We start from the raw sequence: 21962 nt of genomic DNA on the forward strand, positions 1-21962 counted from the left end.
CTCTTTCGTTATTGCTCATCACATTCAATGGAGCGCATCACGCTTATCTGTATTCCTTTTTCTCCTAAATTTATATATTGTGTAGGTCAATCAACTTTCTTTAGCATGAGATAAAAATATTTTAATTTTTATGACGTCATCATGCCTAAAAATTTTAATTACGTGGGTCATTAATTTCATCTTTACAGTAAATTTTAATCTGTAATAGCTCGTAAGAATAAAATGTGATAATCACGATTAAAACGTTTTCTGGAAGCTATTGGATTGTAGATACGAATCCATGTAAACATTTTGCCAATCGGATGTTGTGACGTCATCATATGGCCAGTTGAATAAAAAAAGTCGTATTTTCATATTTTGCGTAATAGTTCATCACATTTAAAAGGGTGCGCATCTATATTTTACGTATTCAAATTTCTTCTACACGTTAATATGTTGTTCCTGAGATAATTTCCTCCAGAAATTGCTATTTAAGTGTTTCATTTTGATACCGTCGCCATGTTAAAAATTGGAATAAATGGCGGGTCCCGTAATTTCACCTATTCTACACTGTATGTAATATGTATACAGATTATACTCTTTGCATGTATATACTATATGACACAAATTGACAGAATTCAGCACTAACAGCATATCATATTCTTCAGTTCTTGTCATAATGCCATAATCTTTATCTGTGTGCAATATTCCAACGTATGACGTGCACGTGGCGTTTGTCGTTGTGCGGATAACTAACTCGTCAAAGTGACGAGTTTCATGTCTAGTTCCAATTTAAATCGTTCAATTATGGCTGGCCTATTTAGAATGCTACAGTACAATACTTTATAATAATCAAAATAACAACAACATTATTGCTGCATGATAACTCTGTCATAATGTTCTATTGTTTTATACAATCACAACAATGTAAATACTCCATTTTTTGGTAAAAGACAAAAGAAATAAACCTACCATTTTTATCCTTTTCTAATGGTTCAAATATATTCAATCTGTATCTCTCGAATATTGAACGCCTTTGGATGAAACAAGAAAATACTTTTAGGGATCACATCAAAAGTATTCTACTGCTATTTAATGAGACAGCAATAAACAGTTTGTTTGGTTAACCAGAAATTTAAAAAAAACTTAGAAAAAGTAAACAAAGTATAGTTTCTGGAATAACTGCAGCAGCAGAATAACTTTGACATGGTCCCTTACTTTCCATATATTCAATTTAACTAGCTTCACAGTAATATACTATGCTCAACATTATTTTGATGTCATCAAAATAGATCACACAAACAATATTGTTGTCTCAATGCGCTGTGGACAGTAGTTTTCAACTACATGCTTCTCTCCAAAGGGTCACGTCATGTCTGTGCTGCCAACTACAGCACTATAAAAACAGAATATGAAGTAAGAAACTCAAGACATCCAGAATTTGTGTGAACAAATTCACCTAGTTGAAAACAGGCTTTATGAAGTAAAAAACCTACTTGCGTTGCCTTTTGTAAGGCATGTTCTGTGAAGTCGTCTTATAGTCTTTCATATCCGCCACATCTGTGTCTACCTGACTGATAAAAACTTTTTTAAAATGGCCATCATTTTTCTCTTGGACGTTAACCTCTTTCTGAGCTTCGTTCTTATTTTGTTGAACTTTCAACCCTGACATAAGGGAAGTTAAATTACTTGCATCTTCTGGTTGTTCCGAACTACGTAACCTGTGAAGAAGGTCAGATTCAATACTGTATTCTTCACCCTGCTGCAATATATCCGGCCTGTTAAAATATAGAAATTAATAATTTCAATATTGTAGAAGATTAGATCCATTATCAAACATGTTTTTTCTTTTTCTTTTATCCTTTTGGATGTCGGATATCACAGCTATCTGTACAGTATTTTCACTTAAAATGTTGTTGTTCAATTTACCTGAAAAAATTGTATTAAACCCAAAAAAATGTAAAATTGGCTGACAGCAAACAGGTTTTGGTTTAATATAACAGTTAATTTTGTCTTTCTAATTGGAAACATTTTTTTCTACAGAAGTATTAACTTCATGTACAAAATGGCCTATTCAAAGTCTGATTTTATTAATCATGTTTCATGTTCTTTAATTAAACGAATGACAATGCAAAATTTAGGTTACAAACTAGGCAATACAAACATTACATTAGGCATTACCAAGCACAACAAACCTTTCGGAAATCTGTTTAGCTGCCAATGCCTGGGCATCCTGTCTCTCCAATTCATTAATGAGATCCTCTTCTGCCTCTTCACGCTCTGGTAGTGATGCTACGGTTTGCTTTAATGCATCCCTAAATCAAGGTGAAAATTTTTATTTTACTCAATAAGTATAAATCTGTATCATTAATAAACCCTAAAAAAAACACATTTACAGCTATTGCCAAATTGGTGCAGTTTTGTAAAAGATAACATTTTTTTATTATGACACACTATACAGTACTTCATAGTCACGTATGTCGGAGGGCTATACACTTTATGCATGCTGACTGCCAGTGATCTAAACAATAGGTGCATACTGTATACTTGTCTGGCGGTGTCCCTTTGTACAAATTGTTTATACAGCTCACTGCAGTATACGCGTTAATATCACCTGCGGTGTATCATGGTTACATCAAGGGAAAACAGTACAATAATAAGCCACATGCAACTGACTGTTAATCACGTGAAACCGGAATATGCGATTATCAATTTTGGAGGGATCCAATTAAGTTTTAACTAAATAAACGCTTTGATTACAGTGTTTGAGACACGTTTTGAATAGTTACTGTAAATCAAATTTTTAAACACCCTCATAATTAATGGATTAATGATCTGCAAAGAACAGATTGCAGTCGCACAAGTTTGTTGAGGTGGTGTTTCTTGGTTTTACTTTACAGTGCTACGATCCAATTAAAAACAATTGTTAAATGATTTAAAAGGCATAGAATCGCCAAGCAAGTAGGCCTATAGGTTTAATAAAAATTTACCTAAGATTGTCATAAGCTCTTTTGTTCAAACTTGTTAGCATAGACCTACACCTCGATCGATCGCTGACTGGTGGGGAATTTCACCGCGGTAAGAAATCGGCGAAATATGGCTCATTACGGCCTAGGCCTACATTTCAATGTTATATCGTTAATGCTAGTGTAATTACGTATGGATAAAACAATATAAAACTCAATATTTTTCATCTGAAATAATATCTTAACTCGCTTAATGTAACAGCATACACACAGAAATAGTTTATTTCGATATTGATTGTTTTGGCTTTATTTAAAAATGGTTTAGCTAGGCCTAGCCTACCTGACAGCCCTAGGCTTTATGCCTGACAAACCTAGGCCTACTTTATTTAATAAACTATTTTTATTTATAGCTGGCATAAAGCCTAGGATGCTATGAAAAGTGTTTTTAAATATGGTCTTTTTGTATCCTATAAGCTCTATAAGCTCTAAGCTCTATAAGATCTATGCTCTGCACAGATCTTAATACATGCATCCTCCATGTACTAGGTTGTAGTAGTTGTGTAGTATGTGGAAAATAAATTAAATTGAATCCTTTGTGTAAATTATTTATTTTTTTGCCGGCAACACATTTTTGGTCTGGGGAAAAAAAATGTCCTACCGACATACCCACTTTTGGAATTTATACCCAAAACGTGGCCAACACAATAACATTTTTTTTGCCCTAATAAGTAGGCTACACTTGTTTTATTTTAAAACTTACAGCACTACTGGTCTCTTGGATGACTGAACATCTACATTTTTAAATCTGTTAACATGTTGTTTTTTGTAAAATTTTTTCCCAAAATCTTTATTAACTTTTATTCCTTTCAAAGCTGCCATCAATTTACTTTCTTTAGGTTCTCGATTGCCACCACCATCATGATTGCTGTTGTTGGCTTCACTACAATATCTAACAATTTTAACAACTCTGCAAAAGCTTTTTGTCCTATTCCTGCATATAAGAATTAAAAAGAAAAAAGAATTACTTTAAACGATTTCAAGTGACCAAAAGGGCTAGCTGGTCTTTAATTTCAAAAAAGCAGAAGCAGTAGCAACCGGCCATATTGATTTATTTTCAGTCACATTCAACAGCAGGAGACCCGCCACTATATAGAACGGATTAAAAATATAATTAATACTGTACAGGTAAATAAACAATATAGGCCTAAAATATTTTAAAAACTTTTAAACAATATCAAACAGGTAAACATCAAAATAGTGGTCAATGGAAATATAATCAATTTTGAAAACTAGGTCTACAAGGCTAGCCACGACAAGTAAGAAAGGATGAACTTGAACTTTATTATCATAATTTATTATATAAATAAATTGAATTAAGTCTCTGATTTTCATTCTTTAATTTATGGAAATGTTGCTTGCTCAGCCAGGTTCGTTGATCTTGATCCAAGAGCCGCGTACTCGACTACTGGCCAAACAATACTAGTATAATATGGAGCAAATAATTAAAATCTAAGTCTGCTTTATGTATTTGTCAAAGAAAAAATAATCTGTTTGCCTTTTTAAACATATGGTCAATTGACAGGTCCATGAGAGGTTATTAGAAATCATGACTCCTAATAATTTAGTTTTATTTACACATTCGATCGGCTTATTATTTAAACATATCGTATATTTTATATATGTATAAGACGCACCCCTAACTGAGAGTAAAATATCCATATTTTTTATATCACCGATGTATAAGACGCACTTTATATTTCATCAAAACAATGTTTTTTTTTAAATTTTAAGAAGGCGCACGACTTTACAGACAATCGTATTCGATTAGTATCTATGTATCCGAGACATGTGTACGCTAGGTCCCAAACCAACCCGTACCAATGCCAACTCGTACCCAACTTGTCTAACTCGTACCCAATAATTGGTCAACTCATACCCACTTTGGCTAACCCGTAACCATGCAAACTTGTTTGTTTAGAAAATTAATTAATTCCTCTATAACAGCTACGTGTTTTTGCTGACCGGGATTTCTCTTTTATTAAAAAAAAATGTATTAGTTGTCAAATAGACAACGCAACAACAAATAGAACTGACTCCATTTTTATTACCACGATTAAACAGCGCGCACATCATTGACGCAGTATTTTCTACACTGGTAAACACTTTTTTTAGGCCATTATTCTGAAAATAAATTAATTATAAAAATATCCTTTTGAGTGAATATTTATTTAAAAGGATATTTTTATAATTAATTAGGTCACACCATTTTTTTAAACATCATATTATCTCCTTTCTTTTCACATTTTTTGAAAGAGCTTACAAAATTAAGATCATAGCCATTTAAATCATAAAAATCGGCCAATGTGTTCTCAAGTTATTTCAATAGTGAATGGCCATTTTCAGCACAATTCTGTTAAAAAATTGCGAATTCAATAAGACGGAGAATTTAAAATGATGCTATGTACAAAAATGAGTTCCAACATTCCATTTTCATTTAACTCTGCTGCATTTATTAACATGAAGGCATTCAAATAATAATAAGGATGATAGTTTTCAATTTTATTAAATAAAAGTCATCAAAAATGGCGAAAATGACGGACCGTCGAAAAACTCTGCATTGTAGTAAAGTAAAAGTCCACCTAATAATATATATATATATTTCTGGGGTGCTCTTTTCATTTATGCATTAAAAAAAGGCCCATGCTATTTAGAAATACCATAAACTGAGAACAATTTAAATTGCATGTCATTATTTATTATTATTTTACACCAAAGTATTTTTATTTTATGTTCCTTTCTATCTATCTCTGAAGTCAAATTAACCAAGCTAGACTGGAAATACAGATTTATATATTTATATAATGCCTCTGGTATTTAAGGGTTAACTATATATTTGTTATTATACAAATAATGAATGTTTATGAGTGTAATGGTACAAATAATGGCATGAGGTGAATGATGGAAGGTTATATATCAAGGAGGCAAAGCCTAGTTGATATTTAACCTTTCATCATTCACCAAATGCCATTATTTGTACCATTACACAAATCTAAAACATTCATTATTTGTTTTATATAGCATCAAAATAGTTTCCTGTCATTTGAATCAAATAAAAGGTAGTAGTCCAGGAAAAAAAGGGGGTAACCCAAAACAAATTGCAATAGTTTTCAAACCTTTTTATCTGATTCAGTACCTAGTAGGACACTTTCTTTTCAAAATCTACCAAAATCGGATTAGTGGAACATATAATTTAGGGGTCATTGGAGGTCAAATATGTCAAATTTGGTATTAATTATTTTTTTAGATATAATTATGACTCATGGTATAACATATTTTATCAAATGAAGTATCATACAATAGCTATTTCAATTATCTATCTAATGATAGCAAACTTAATATGTGCACACATGGTATAGTTTTTGGGTAAAAATTTGTTTACATTTTCGATAAACATTGGGTTGTTGGAATCTACCTAAAAACATTGGGCAAAATAACATTTTTCAATAATTATATTATAATTACAGGCATTTAAATAGAAACAATAAAAATTTGAGGTCAAACAGAGAAAATTTGGTATTAATCACTTTTTAGAACTTACGACTGATGTAACATATTTTTATCAAATAAAGTATCATATAATAGCAATTCTAATTATCTATCTAATGATACCAAACATGATATGTTTACATGCAAAAAAGTTTTTGGGTTATTCTTAATAAAGGTATCTATTTGTTTAGGTTTATCGAAAACTGAGACCACCCTACAGAAAATAAATATTGAGAAATGTTGGTGGGGTCAGTTTAGTCTTTTCAAGAAACCTTGATAACATAACCACCCTATTACAGTATATAACTAAATATTGATAAGTTTCAGTGACGACACTCGTTTTTTAAAAATCTCGAAAACATGAGGCTCCACCTAGTTAACACAATGTTGAGAATTGTTAGTTAAAGGTCCCCATTTCAATTCAAGATTTTATATAACAAGGCCAACAGCCATTAAGTCGCGTGCTACAATGCATAGTGATACCGGACCGACAGACAGACAGATATATTTTTTTAATTTACACGTGCGTAGCCTGTCACTTTTGACGTGCTCGTATAACGTAATTTCGAGTTAAGTAAGTCAAGAAAACAGAAATCGGGCAAAAAGAGTGCGCAATAACATTTAACGCGCAGTGCGTGCGCAAAAATTTGCGCAGTCATGGCAATTTTGTAAATGCTTAAAATTGCCTAAAACGTACTCTTATTTCATCGAAAATAAATTTTGAAAATTTTAAGCGCGCGTACGCATGCGTTACATGCGCTACGCACGTAATTGTATTGCCTTATGATGATTTATGCCCTGAAATTTATGAGTACCAAATTTTATTTAATTATGATTCATGGTTGTGAAGATATGATTACAAACGTGATTTCGTTAAATCGTGCGTAGACCGCGTAATTTTTTATTGCGCACCGTGAAAACATAACCACATCGATTCCTGGCCATAAGGAATATTCTGTGAAAAATTGACTTAGCTAGATTAAACTGATATCAAGATAAGTTCAGTACAAACAATCTTGTACAGACATTCTTACACAAACAGCATATTTTATTGGAAAGATAATAATATCTATCCAATAAAATATGAATTTTGTGTATTAAGATAGCTAGATAGCTTTTATTAAACCAAAAAGATGGACTTTTAGCTCAAAATTAAAATATTTTTTGGTGTGTATCATAATAACCTCAACAAAAATATCAAGCTATTGGAATATTTTTCTCAATTTTTTTCTGAGAAACTGACCTAGTATGTTATAAATGTGGTATGTAAATTACTGGTTACTGTAAAAAACAAAGTTATACCCTGTTAAGTTATAGAAACCACATAAAAATGTGGCATTTTGAAGGAAAATATGAAGATTGAGGGCGCTGTTCATACAAGTAAAATTACACTTTTTTGCCTGTATTTAATTAAGTCTTAGCCATAATAATTTGAAAATGGTCTTATTTGATAGATAATTAAATTTTCTTTATATCAAAAAAATAAAACTTTATATTAAATACACTTAATTCTGATAAATTCATGTGAAGTGCTTAAAATCAGTAAATATAACACATTTTAATATTATAACAAATGCTAGTGATGTTAATAAATTACAAAGTTAGTGATCATAAATAGAATTCTTTTACATTTCTATAAAATGTTGTTATATACAACATATAAATGTAAATTTTTCGAACAATTTCACAAAAAAAAACCCTTTACGGCCAATAGTTTTTGAGATTTTAGGAATGTGTAGTACCAGTACAGGTCAAAGGTCAATAAAAATATTTTGGGTCATTTTCTTGAAAAAGTTCTTATTAGACTGAATAGAAACATATACCTTCAGATTAATTTGAGCCCTATTTAAAGTTTGTCCAACTGTTAGTTACGGAGTTATATGATATGTAGGTCAAAGGTCAAAAATGCCAAAAATCATACTTCCAGCCATTTTTGGACAAACTTTTCCATTAGAACGAATATTAATATGCATCTCCCAAATAATTTGACACTAAAATTATTTCATTTAATCTAAGCGTTGCAAAGATATGACCATTTTGTTTTCAATGGGTCAAAACATTCAAATTGAGGTCAGAGGTCAAAGATAAATTTTAGAAATTTGACAACATGGGTTTTTATAACCAGCATGATTCAAATATTCATAAAACACAATGTTTACACTTTCCCCATAATCTGCACACGAAAATACATAGGGATCTGGACCATCTAGAACACACTTAAAAAAATGTTAATGGCGTCTTTGCCTTCAATAAATCTTGATATAATAATAACAACTAGACATGAAACTCGTCACTTTGAAGAGTTAGTTATCCGCACGACAGACGCCACGTGCACGTCATACGTCATTGCTATGTTAAAAACTATAATAAGAGGTGGTCTTGTATTTTCGACTTGTATTATAATTATACAGTATACTGTGTATACAAGGAGACATTAATTCTACATGATACAGAGGGCGGCAAACAACAATTTGCTCACATCAGAGCCTATGCTGGTGTACATTGTACTACTGTATATTTATTATGACATATTAACTAAATTATGGGACCTGCCTTTAATTCAAATATTTAACATGATGACGTCATCAAAATAAAACACAAAGATAGCAATTTCTGAAGAAAATTATCTCAGCAACAACATATTAATGTGTAGAAGAAATTTGAATACGTAAAATGTAGGTGCGCGCACATTTAAATGTGATGAACTCTGATGCAGACGATGAAAATTTGACCTTTTTAATTAAACTTGTCATGTGATCACAACATCCGATTGGCGAAAAGTTCACATGATTTCGTATCTACAATCCAATAGCTTCCAGAAAACGTTTTAATCATGATTATCACATTTTATTCTTACGAGCTATTACAGATTAAAATTTACTGTAAAGATGAAATTAATGACCCACGTAATTAAAATTTATAGGAATGATGACGTCATAAAAATTAAAATATTTTTATCTCATGCTAAAGAAAGTTGATTGACCTAGACAATATATAAATGTAGGAGAAAAAGGAATACAGATAAGCGTGATGCGCTCCATTGAATGTGATAATGAAAGAGACAAAAATCCTATATTTTACATTCGTGTGGCCATACGATGACGTCATAATGTTTTTTTAGCCTTACCGATGCATGATCCGATATCTACAACTCATCAACTTCTAGATTTTGTAATAAAAATAAACGGTTCACGGTTTACTTTAGAAACTATGACTGTTTAAAAAAATACATTATTTTAACGATTTTTTAAGCTTTTTCATAAAAAACGCGCACGAATTGTCTAATTCAACGTGTTCGTATGGCGTTATTTAAACTGGAAAAGGTCTAAATTGTTTTCAAAATTACTAGGAAAGGCTTGAAAAATATAATATTAACGATACGTGCGCACAGCGCGCATAAGAAATTGCATGCCCGTGGGAATTTTTGACATGCTCAAAATGACAAGAAACGCGTAATAAGTTGATTAGAAATTAATTTTGCGCATTTTGAAATTTTAAATGCGCATGCGCGCGTAACTTCTTGTGAAACATGCCATTTTTAATCCGTAGAAAGTCACGTTGCGCAACTATGACGTCATTCAAAAATAGGAGGTGCACAACTTCACGTAAATGCCCATATGTTGTCAAAGTTATGAAATGTTATGTTTACACATTTTAGAGAAACGCAACTCACAAAAAGGAAGGAAGGAAAGAAGAATAATACAGAAAAAAAATATTGAAAAATATTGATCCAATACAATAATAACAAGGACCAAGCGGATAACTAATAAAAAATTTGTTTAATCACGGTAACACTTGTTCACCTCAATGGTGTTTTTCGACAAGGCCGTAAGACATTATACACTATTTAGCAATTAAACAATTACCAACAAGAGTTTATCTTGACAATGACAATGACAATGGAACTTAATACTAAAGATATTAATTAAATTATTAATAAGGATTTAACCAAAAACTGAAAATCTTAATTTACACATCTACATTAATATTAAATTACAGTATTAAACAAATTAGAATTTTAAAATTTGTAAAATCCAAATCGTACAAAAGAGTGAACACCAAGATTAACATTAAGAAATAGGCTAGTCAATCTAGCATTTTGAGTGAAACAAATTGCAAACAGAGATTTTTTTTTTTAAATGGTTACATATGATAAGGTGATTATTTTTTGAGCATCACACCTCTGACACTCATCCCGAAGGTATGCAAATTATTATTATTATTATTATTTATTGCCAAAAACCAGTTACAAACAAACAAAAACACAGAAACTAAGGGAGTAGGCAGGAACCTAAAAGTGAACCTAATCACTATAACAAGAGTTCAGGTTCCGTACTCCCAAAGTAACAACAATGATATAAAATAAACTATATAAAAATATTTAAAAAACAAATAGACGAATCAACAGTGTCAATATAAAATAAACGGATAAAATACATAATAGTCGATTCAACAAAGTCAATATAAAACATGTGATTTAAGTGAATTTAAAAATGTTGGAAAACTGTCTAAAATTAAAGAATTTTTAATCATTTCCGGTAATTCTTCCCACAACCTAGGGAATATGTTAATAGCGGAATGATGAAGACAATTGGTTCGAGCATAGTGATGAATGAACTTAAGTGTATCAAGGTGACGGCCATTAACAACTATAGATTGACGAACACTACTACAATCAACCGTTCCAATAAGTGATTTACAAACAAAGGATAACAGAAGATAATTTCTTCGATTAGATAGTGTAGGCCAATTTAGCTTAGTGAGACGTTCCTCGTATTCCATTTCACCTCTTGTTTGTTTAAGGACAAGCCTAGTAGCCCTTCGCTGGACTGCCTCGATACGTTCTGTAAGTTTTTTGGTTCGAGGCAACCACGCTGGGACACCATATTCAAGGATGGGGACAATGAGAGCTTTATAGAGTGAGAAAATAGCTGAAGGGGATGATCCTCCTGCAATACTAGTAATAAAACCCAACATTCGATTTGAACGAGAAATAATTAAGTTTACATGGTCATCCCAAGTAAGTTCACTATTAATCGTGACCCCCAGATGACAATGACTAGATACGGATTTAATAAGCAAGTCATTTATACGATAAACAGGTCTATACTCTTTCCTTGATCTTGTAATGTGGAGAACCTTGGTTTTATTTAAGTTAAGCTCCATTTCATTTAGATCACACCAAGAGGAAAGCCTGATCAGATCGCACTGAAGAACAACTTCATCGTAAATAACAGTAAATATATTTCTATAAATTATCATGTCATCGGCAAACAATGCACATGGAGAAATAATAGATGAGGGAAGGTCATTTATAAATAAGTTAAAAATAAGGGGTCCAAGTACGCTGCCCTGTGGTATGCCAGAGGTAACTGGGGATGATGGGCTAATGGATCCTTGATACAAGACTCTTTGGGAACGTCCCAATAGAAATGACTTGATCCATTTCCAGACATTGCCTCTGATATTAAAGTGACTAGCCAGCTTATTTAAAATAATATGGTGAGGCAGTTTATCAAACGCTTTGGCGTAGTCGAGAAAGATAACATCAATTCTGGGGGCTTTAGTTTTATCTAGCGAAGATGCCCAGGAATGAGTTAGGTTGGTAAGTTGGGTAACACAGGAACGGGAGGGGAAAAAACCGTGCTGGACTTCAGTAATTGGACAATTATAAGCAGATATACTTGAAAACAGTATTTTTTCAAGCAGTTTCGAACAAATAGGGGTAAGGGATATTGGTCTGTAATTACAAATTGCATTTTTATCACCAGATTTAAATATAGGAGTGATATGGGACATTTTCCACTTAGCGGGGATTTCCCCCATACGCAGGGACAAGTTAAACAAATTAAATAATGGTGGAGCAATAAATTCGGAAGCAGATTTCAATATGTATGGATGCACGGAATCAGGACCTGGAGATTTATTAGATGAAAGTCCATTAATCACCTTCTCAACATTGTAGACGTTAAAGTTAAGTTGAGAAAGTTCAGGGATTGGGACATTACAAATTAGCTTAAAGCCCCCTTCCCTACGTTTTTTAGATCTAATTTAAGATCACAAACTATATTTAATGTAAAAATAATACTATATGGTCCTATTGCGATAACTTTTTTCGTCTTTAAACGGTTAAAAATGTGAAAAATAAGTCGATTCTAATAATTATAGCGGCCCGCTATAAATCCCAAAATGCATTGCTCGCGGATTGATATTTTTGTTTTTCACCTGTAATTCGCCCACTTTTCGATCGATCGTGAGGCCAAAACAAATGGAAGACTCCTAACTTTTCAGCGAAAATACCGGGTTTTCCCCAATTTGTATCAACGGAGTCTGGCAAAAATAGAAAGACAATTAATGCAGCAACTATACAACGTCAGGCTATGTATATAGCTAGCGTAAGATGTTCGTACGTTACCGATGTTTACCAGCTAGGCCTGCAAAACTAAGCCTAGCTAGGCTAGGCCTAAGACCGTCCACGAGAGGTCGATCGCCGCGAGCTACTTAGGTAGTGCATTGTTTCTCACTTTTTATCATAATTTACCATAAAACGTACATTTAAGACAAGGAATGACATGGTTTAATGTTTTTAAAGTGATATATATGTATTATTTTCCAAAAAATGTCCAAAATTGCAGGGAAGGGAGCTTTAAATATGCAAATTAGGGTGAAATTACAGGGTTACCATATCCTAAAAACTACTAATCGTAGAGAGTTCATTTTTGCACAGTCTGGTTCAGAATATATATATTTATATTTGCTCTAATGAGACATTTTACATAAAAATGTCCGAAGTTCCAAATTTTGACCCTTGACCCCATTTCTCAATATTTACATAAATATGTGATTAAAATGTCTGTAGAGACTTTATTTTGGACTCAATGACTTGGATATTGTTTTTCAATACCCACCATAGAACTGTATTATAATTTCCAAAATCACACCTTCGTCACGCACCTCGAAAGTATGCAAATTAGTAGTACAAGTAATATTAAATATGCAAATTAGGGAGTTAAATTACAGCGTTGCCATATTTCAAAAACCGCTAATGCTAGAGTGTTGATTTTTTTCACTAAAATATTTAAAATGTATATATTTATATTTGCTGTAATGAGACATTTTACAAAAAAATGCCCGGAAGTATGACATTTGACCCTCGACCCCATTTCTCAATATTGCATCTATATATAAATTTACGTAAGGGCAAAATTCGGTAAATTGTGCGTTATTTCTAGAATGTTTACTCGATGGTATATAAAGTTGGTTCGTACTTTCGATACTGATTTTAACCACCTGATGTAACCCTGTTTACTAATTAAATTGAGTTTGATAATTAGTTATTGACAATTAAAACGAATTTAGGTTCAACGATTTGCCCCAAATAGGGGTGTTTTACGATCGTGGTATACACTGTCTAATGGATGTCCATCTTGAAAAATACCCACAGACAATAATACGAGGATGCTTCGCATTTTCCTATCTCCTCCTACGATAATTGTTTTTAATGGCTGAAAACCGGTTGAACAGCTCGAGTACAGCATCATAATGTTGAAGACAGGCCGATTTTCTTTAAAAAGTACTATTTTGATAGATTTAATATACGTTTAAACAAATGTTTTGATCTGCGATAAATGGAACATTCCAATCTCTGTTCCACAAGTTTCTATTCCCTCAGGCCTCGTAAAGACAAGTACAGTCATAACAGAAATTCGATCCATTTTTTTTCAATCTGTGCTGCAGAGGTTGGATATAGGTATTTTTTTAATGGATTATGAGCTAGCCTTTCCAGTCGTCATCTATTATGTACAATCAACTTTATTATTGCAGTTAAGCCACCATCCACACCACCACCCTCCCCCTCACTGGCATGAGTAGCGTTGTAAAGTCAGTAGAGGACAGGCTTACAGTACGAAGGATCACATGCCCTAAACGCAGAACAACTTTGATGGTTAGGAACCAACTTAAGTATGAATTGGCTCTCAGAAACAATTGAAAACCATTAGGCCTACTAATTAAGTTGAGTTAGATAATTATCTATTGACGATTAAAGCGAATTTACGATTTTCCCCGAATAGAGGTGTTTACTTTATTACTGACAGTTCCTTCTGAACGTTTGTATTAATTAATAATGTAATTTTAAAAAAATATAAACGTCGTATTAGTGATGTATCGTTACATGTACTGTACTATTTCAATCGACTATGACGGTGACAGTTTCAACAAAGTATTAAATCGCAATGTTTTACTGTGTTTAGTGTATATTATTTGTAAAACATGAAAACAATTAATATGTCGTTACTAAATGGATAAAGAATACATTAAAAAATTGTTCGTCTTTGCACCCATCCTCTTCCCCATCCATCAACCATAATGTTACATACAAAATACAAATTCAGTTTGTTACAAAACAATTGGTCTTACTTTGTGACAAGTTTCTCTTTCGGAAGTAATTCCCAGGGTGCTAATTTTAGTTGAGTACATAATCACCGTGTCTATTTATTCGTTCCTGTAAACGACATGTCGAGTCCTGCATGTACATTTGAAGTCGCCAGTTTTTTAACGCTGAAATCACTATTATATGTATTCGAGAACCATCTAGTATATATAATGAAAACTAAAATGTCTGTAGAGACTTTGTTTTGCCCTCAAATGACTCGGATACAGGATTCTAATAGCCAACATAGAAATGTTTATTAAATCTCAAAATCACACCTGTATCACTCACCTTCAAAGTATGCAAACTATTAGTACAAGTTACATGAAATATGCAAATTAGGGGGTGAAATTACAGGTTCCTATATGTATCGAAAACCGCTAAGGTAGAGAGTTGATTTTTTTCAAAAAGTTGTTCAGAATGTACATATTTATATTTTCTCTAATGAAATATTTTACGAAAAAATGACCGGAAATACAACAATTGACCCTTGACCGTATTTATCAATGTTTGCATACATAATGCGACTAAAATGTCTGTAGATAATTTTTTTGGACTCAAATGACTCGGATACAGTTTTCCTATCGTCAGCATAGGACCTCTTTGTAATTCCCAAAATCACATCTTTGTCACACACCTTGAAAGTATGCAAATTATTAGTACAGGTTACATGAAATATGCAAATTAGGGGTGAAATTACAGTCTTCCCATATCTCGAAAACCAATAATGCTAGAGAGTTGATTTGAATTCAGAGTTGATTCAGAATGTACATATTTATATTCGCTCTAATGAAACATTTTACGCAAAAATTGTCTTGATTGAATTATGACATTTGACCCTCGACCCTATTTCTCAATATTTTCATATAATGCAACTAAAATGTCTGTACAGACTGTTTTGGCCTCAAATGACTCAGATACAGGTTTTTTATAGCCAGCATAGAACTGTTTAGTAATTCTCAAAATCACACCTTTGTTACTTCCCTCGAAAATATGCAAATTAGTAGTACAAGAGATACATAAGGCTGTAATTTGCATATTTCATATAACTTGTACTAATAATTTGCATACTTTCGAGGTGCTTGACTTTTGGAATTACTAAACGGTCCTATACTGGCTATATAAAACCTGTATCCAAGTCATTTGAGGCCAAAACAAAGTCTCTACAGACATTTTAGTTGCATTATATGCAAATATTGAGAAATAGGTTCGAGGGTCAAATGTCATACTTTCGATAATTTCTTTTTTCGATAATGACTCAGATACAGGTTTTCTATAGCCAGCATAGAACTGTTTAGTATTTCTCAAAATCACACCTCTGTTACTTCGCTTGAAAGTATGCAAATTAGTAGTACAAGAAAGTTGCCATATCTCTCTCTCGGTCATTAGCGTTTTCGAGATACATAAGGCAATTCACTGTAATCTGCATATTTTATATAGCTTGTACTACTAATTTGCATACTTTCGAGGTGCTTGACTTATACTGGCTATATAAAACCTGTATCCGAGTCATTTGAGGCCAAAACAAAGTCTGTACATACATTTTAGTTGCATTATATGCAAATATTGAGAAATAATAATAATAATATCCTGGATTTATATAGCGCCTAATGTTGTGAAACCTCTAAGCGCTGTACATAAACTAATACGAACAAGGCCAACAGCCATTAAGTCGCGTGCTACAATGCATAGTGATACCGGACCGACAGAAAGACCAACAGACAGACCGACAGACCGACATAGTGAACTATAGAGTCGCGTCCACGCGACTAAAAAAGAGAATTCCAACCATGCCAAAAAAAACACCAGCACCAGTTGTGTCGAGGGTCAAATTTCATACTTCCGCTCAATTTTTTTGTAAAATGTTTCATTGGAGCAAATAGAAATATGTACATTCTGAATACGGCTGTGAAAAAATCAACTCTCTAGCATTAATCGTTTTCGAGATATGGGAAGACTGTAATTTCACTCCCTTATTTGCATATTTCATGTAATTTGTACTACTAATTAGCATAATTTTGAGGTGCATGACGAAGGCGTGATTTTGGGAATTACAAAGCGGTCCTATGCTGACTATAGGAAACATGTATCCAAGTTATTTGAGTCCAAAACAAAGTCTCTACAGACATTTTAGTCGCATTATGTATGCAAACATTGATAAATGGGGTCGAGGGTCAATTGTTGTATTTCCAGTCATTTTTTCGTAAAATGTTTCATTAGAGTAAATATAAATATGTACATTCTGAACAAGTTATTGAAAAAATCAACTCTCTAGCCTTAGTGGTTTTCGATATATAGGAAACTGTAATTTCACCCTCTAATTTGCATATTTCATGTAACTTGTACTAATAATTTGCATACTTTGGAGGTGAGTGATACAGGTGTGATTTTGAGATCTACTAAACAGTCCTATGTTGGCTATTAGAAATCTGTATCGGAGTCATTTCAGAGCAAAACAAAGTCTCTACTCTACTCTAATCTGTTTATTGGTAATTTTGAACATAGTGATGGCTTCATTTATATACAAACGTTTCTCAAGATTATCAAAATTAAGGCTGTGCAAGGCTTCACTACTAGAATCACTTCTACTTTTCTTAGTTATTATTTTGCAGCTCTGTTTTGCATAACTTGAAGTTTGTGACTTTGTAGTTGGTTTGAGCGTCCCCAGACAACATGGCAGTATTCAAAATAGGGAGCAATTAACGATTTGTACATTGTACATTGAGTATTTTTTGGTAAAATATAATTTGCTTTTTTGAGGTAGTGAAGTCCTTGCAGTGCCTTACCTTTTACATAGTCAGTATGTTTATTCCAAGAGAGATTATCATCAATAATCACACCAAGGTGATAACAATGTTTGACACGATTTAGCTTTTGACCATCAATATTTACATTTAAATCATTAATTTTTGAAGTTTTTTGTGAAGTACTTATAATCATATATTCAGTTTTCTGTACATTTAAACTAAGTTTATTTTTAATGAACTAGTTTTTAATACTATTTAAGTCAACATGTAGAGCTTCAATTACATCATTAATATGTCAGATGAGTAATGAATAGCTGTATCATCTGCATATATGGAAACGTTACTATTTTGTATATTTTGAGGCAGATCATTAATATAAAGTAGGAATAGTAATGGGAATAGAATAGACCCCTGTGGAATGCCACAGGTACTTTTACATGTGCTTGACGAGACACCATTTACACTTGTAATATGATTTCTATCTAGCAGGTAGTGTTTTATCCAGTTTATTACATTATCTTGGAGATCGAAGGATTTTAGTTTTTTAAGTAGGAGCTCATGGTGTCAAATGCTTTTTTTAAATCAATCATTGCAATGCCTATATACTTTCCTTTATCAATGGATTCAAGCCACTCTTCAGTTAAATTAAGGAGAGCAAAAGTGGTTGAGCATCCTGGTCTAAAACCTGACTGATGTTCATATATCATATCATAGGAATGTAGACAGGAATAAATTTGGTCAAAGACTACTCTTTCAAGAATTTTAGAGAGAACAGGCAGAACCGAAATAGGTCTGTAGTTGCTTCTTTCAGTTTTATCACCACCTTTATATATGGAACAGATTTGAGCACTTTTCCATTTGGCAGGGAATGTTGATGTTGAGAGAGATAAATTTATTAAGTAGGTGAGTGGATACACAATAGAATCTTTTGCTATATTTATTTATAAGGTAGGCTGGAAGCGTATCATTTCCAGGAACAATGAGTCTTATGTTTTCCAAGATCTTTTTGGGGTTTTTAGTATTAAGTTGATCTGAGAAGTAATCCTGTTTGCATTGTTTAATTTTTGAATTAACTAACATTTCTTTTTGTTCGATATTCATCCCATAAAGTGTGCACTGTTCTTCTTTATGGCTTTCCATTTTAATACGTCTCTTTCTTGTATACTTTTTATCAAATCCTTTGTTAACCAAGGGCTTTGTTTATGCCTGACTCTTCTTTTTCTTAGGGGTGCATGTTTATTAGCCACTTTTATGAACTTATTTTCAAAATCTTCAAGGGCCTTATCAATGTTATCATGTTTTGAGATCTCCATCCAATTTACATTTAGCAGATCTAGTTTGAAATTAGTTTCGTCAAGGTTTTTGTAATTTCTATTTGTTTTATATCTATGGTTATTAACACTTTTCTTTTGTTTACCAATTACAGCATAAATAATAGAATGGTCACTTACAGTTACACTATTAGTCCGGTGGCAGGAGGGGGGATATCACCACCCGAAAGGGGACAAATTGCCATCCAACTTTTCTAGACCAGAATTTTCCGTAGATTACGAATATGGAAGCGTTTTCGAGATATAAGGGGTCAAAGTTCAAAATTGACCAATATAAAAACATGCTATATCTCTGGAAATTCTGGACGTAGTGAGATAATTTTGGTGTCAAATTGTTCACAATGTATATGTTTATATTAGCTCTAACAGAACTTTCTAAAACTAAAACTAAAACTTTGTAAAATTAACCGGAAACCCCATTGTTAGCAATTTTGACCTTTGACCTCTTTTTGCTATATCTAAGTAACGGCAGGTCGGAGAGAATTAAAAATAGGAGCAAATTGTTCCCAAGATATACATTGATATTCAGTGTAACAGATGATATTGCTTGAAAATGACCGGAAGTGTGGTTATTAACCTTTGACATAATTGAATAAGGTTATAAAAACATAAATTAATAAATATTTGTCGTAAGGAGCCAATTTTGGTGTCAAATTGTTCACAATATATATGTTTATACTTGCTATAATGCAACATTTTTTTCAAAAAGTTGAAACACCTATTTTTCTGTAATTCTAACCTTTTACCTGTTTTTCTCATCTAAATAACGACATGGCATAGAGATTTCTAACGGCAAATTGTTTATAATATATATTTTTATTCAATCTAATAGATTATACTGTTTGAAAAATACAAGTGTGGTTATTGCTTTGAAATCCTGTACATAAGAGCCTATCAGGGCGGATTTAATTCAAAGAGGTGTGGAAGGGGAATAATACTATTACTATACAGTACAATGTCTTTCAGAAATATTTGAGCAATTTCAATCAGGTATCCGGCCCTTGGGTTAATTTGGGCAAATCCATAAGTGTTCCTTAAGGATCGAGAGTTCACAGGCAGCTTTATTATATGGGCCGCGCCTGTATATATGAACTCACAGTGTCACCCCTTACATTTCCATTATGGGGCCTAATGTCCATCCATGGAGAACGACCGGCCTTGGGTTAATTTGGGCAAATCCATAAATGTTCCTTATGGATGATCGAGGGTGCACAGGGATATTTATTATATTTCTATAAACCCACATTTTCACCCCACATACATTATTTCCAATATAGGGTCTCTTGTAGACCCACATAGAGAACCCCGAAAGGTCCATGAAGGATCGGCCCTTGGGTTCATTTGGGCAAATCCATAAATGTTATTTAAAGATTGAGGGTGCACATTTAGTTTTATTCCATAGTTCATCTATGAACTATTTACCCCATATTAATTTCTAATACAGGGCCTTATGTAGCACACCACATAGAGATCCCAAAAGGGTCCTTAGAGGGTTCATTCGGACAAATCCATATGGGTTATTTTAGAATCCTTTGTGTACAGGAAACTCTTTCCTGTATGGGCCAAACTATCTGTGGCTATATAAAAATTGTGGTCTGTCTGTGTAGTGAGTTGTGGATTGAGTTTGGCCACCTGGATCTGCCTATGCCCTATCCTGTACGAATTGGTATTCTCTGGTTCTGATGAATAGTAGTTTATTTTCCAAAAACGAATATTGTAGCCCTAATAAATGCAACTGTATAGTGGCAAATCATTGAAGGTCAGCGCAACATTTTAACATCATAACATTTTAATCGTCATAATATTAATTTTATTATTTATTTTGCAGTATTATATTTAATACATTTAAAATAATGCGCACTAGAAAAAATATAAAAATACCATAACTTCACTGATAAATATAACATGATTACATCGATCTCATAGTTTGAATAACTTTGCATTATTTAGTATATCATTTGTTCAAAAGTTGACCTTTGACCTATGTCAACTTGTGTAATGATAAATGTGCTCTTTTGATTGTGTAAGATTGATAGATGTCTTAACAGAATGATAAAACATAACATTTTGTCTTAAATGTTAGTTTTTATTTGGTTTTAAATGCAAATTGTGTGATTGGTCAATATTGACATTTGACCTTTAATTGCAAAGTATTTGTTTTATAAGGCGACTGAATAACACCATACAATACCTATAACCATACAAATGTATTAAAAGACCAAATTGAACTTTAATAAATTGGTTATAATACATGTATATAATACATTGTTATAATTGGTCAATTTTGAACTTCCTATTCGCTTCCTATCCTGATCGAAGTCTGATTTGATTAAATACAGTATTATAATTATATTAATCAAAATTATAATGAAATAACATAACTTTACTAATCAAATAATTTGATTACTTGTAAAACCATCAATATCATAGTTTGGACAACTTTGCATTTATTTGTTAACTAATACGCGTATTAAAATGTTGACCTTTGACCTTATGTCAACTGATGAAATTGACCTTATGTCAACTGATGAAATGATGTATTCGCTCTTTTACATTGCGTATGATTGATTAACAGGATGAGAAAACATCCAATTTTTATTAAATATTAGTTTTTATTTGGTTTTATAGGTACGTTCTATGATTGGTCAATATTGACATTTGACCCCTAATCACAAAGGATTTTTTTTTCATAAGGTGATTGAATAGACACTTATAATAATAAAAATGTAATAAAAGACCAAATTGTGCTTCAATAAATTTGTTATAATACATATACATAATAAATTGTTGTAATTTGTCAATTTTGAACTTTGACCCCTTATATCTCGAAAACGCTTCCTATCCTGATCGATTACCTTCCATATTCGTAATCTACGGAAAATTCTAGTCTAGAAAAGTTGGATAGCAATTTGTCCCTTTTCGGGTGGTGATTCCCACCTCTTGCCACCGGACTATATGTAAT

General features: G+C 32.5%; 1 protein-coding gene across 3 annotated transcripts in view; it reads right to left on the bottom strand.

The window, feature by feature from the left end:
- LOC144848633 (small ribosomal subunit protein mS31-like) overlaps positions 1-21962 on the bottom strand; it is a 39510-nt gene that overhangs the window by 9885 nt on the left and 7663 nt on the right. For 2 of the 3 annotated variants that reach the window (XM_078705454.1, XM_078705453.1), the window contains exons 2-5: positions 3706-3936; positions 2175-2294; positions 1476-1757; positions 952-1013 (exon numbers count right to left, since the gene is read on the bottom strand). In XM_078705454.1, coding sequence (XP_078561580.1) covers positions 952-1013; positions 1476-1757; positions 2175-2294; positions 3706-3936 — 695 coding nt within the window. The remainder of the gene's footprint in view (positions 1-951; positions 1014-1475; positions 1758-2174; positions 2295-3705; positions 3937-21962) is intronic. The other variant, XM_078705455.1, reaches the window with a different exon arrangement.

The sequence above is a fragment of the Antedon bifida genome, chromosome 7 (genome assembly GCF_963402885.1).
Source record: "Antedon bifida chromosome 7, ecAntBifi1.1, whole genome shotgun sequence".
NCBI lineage: Eukaryota > Metazoa > Echinodermata > Crinoidea > Comatulida > Antedonidae > Antedon > Antedon bifida.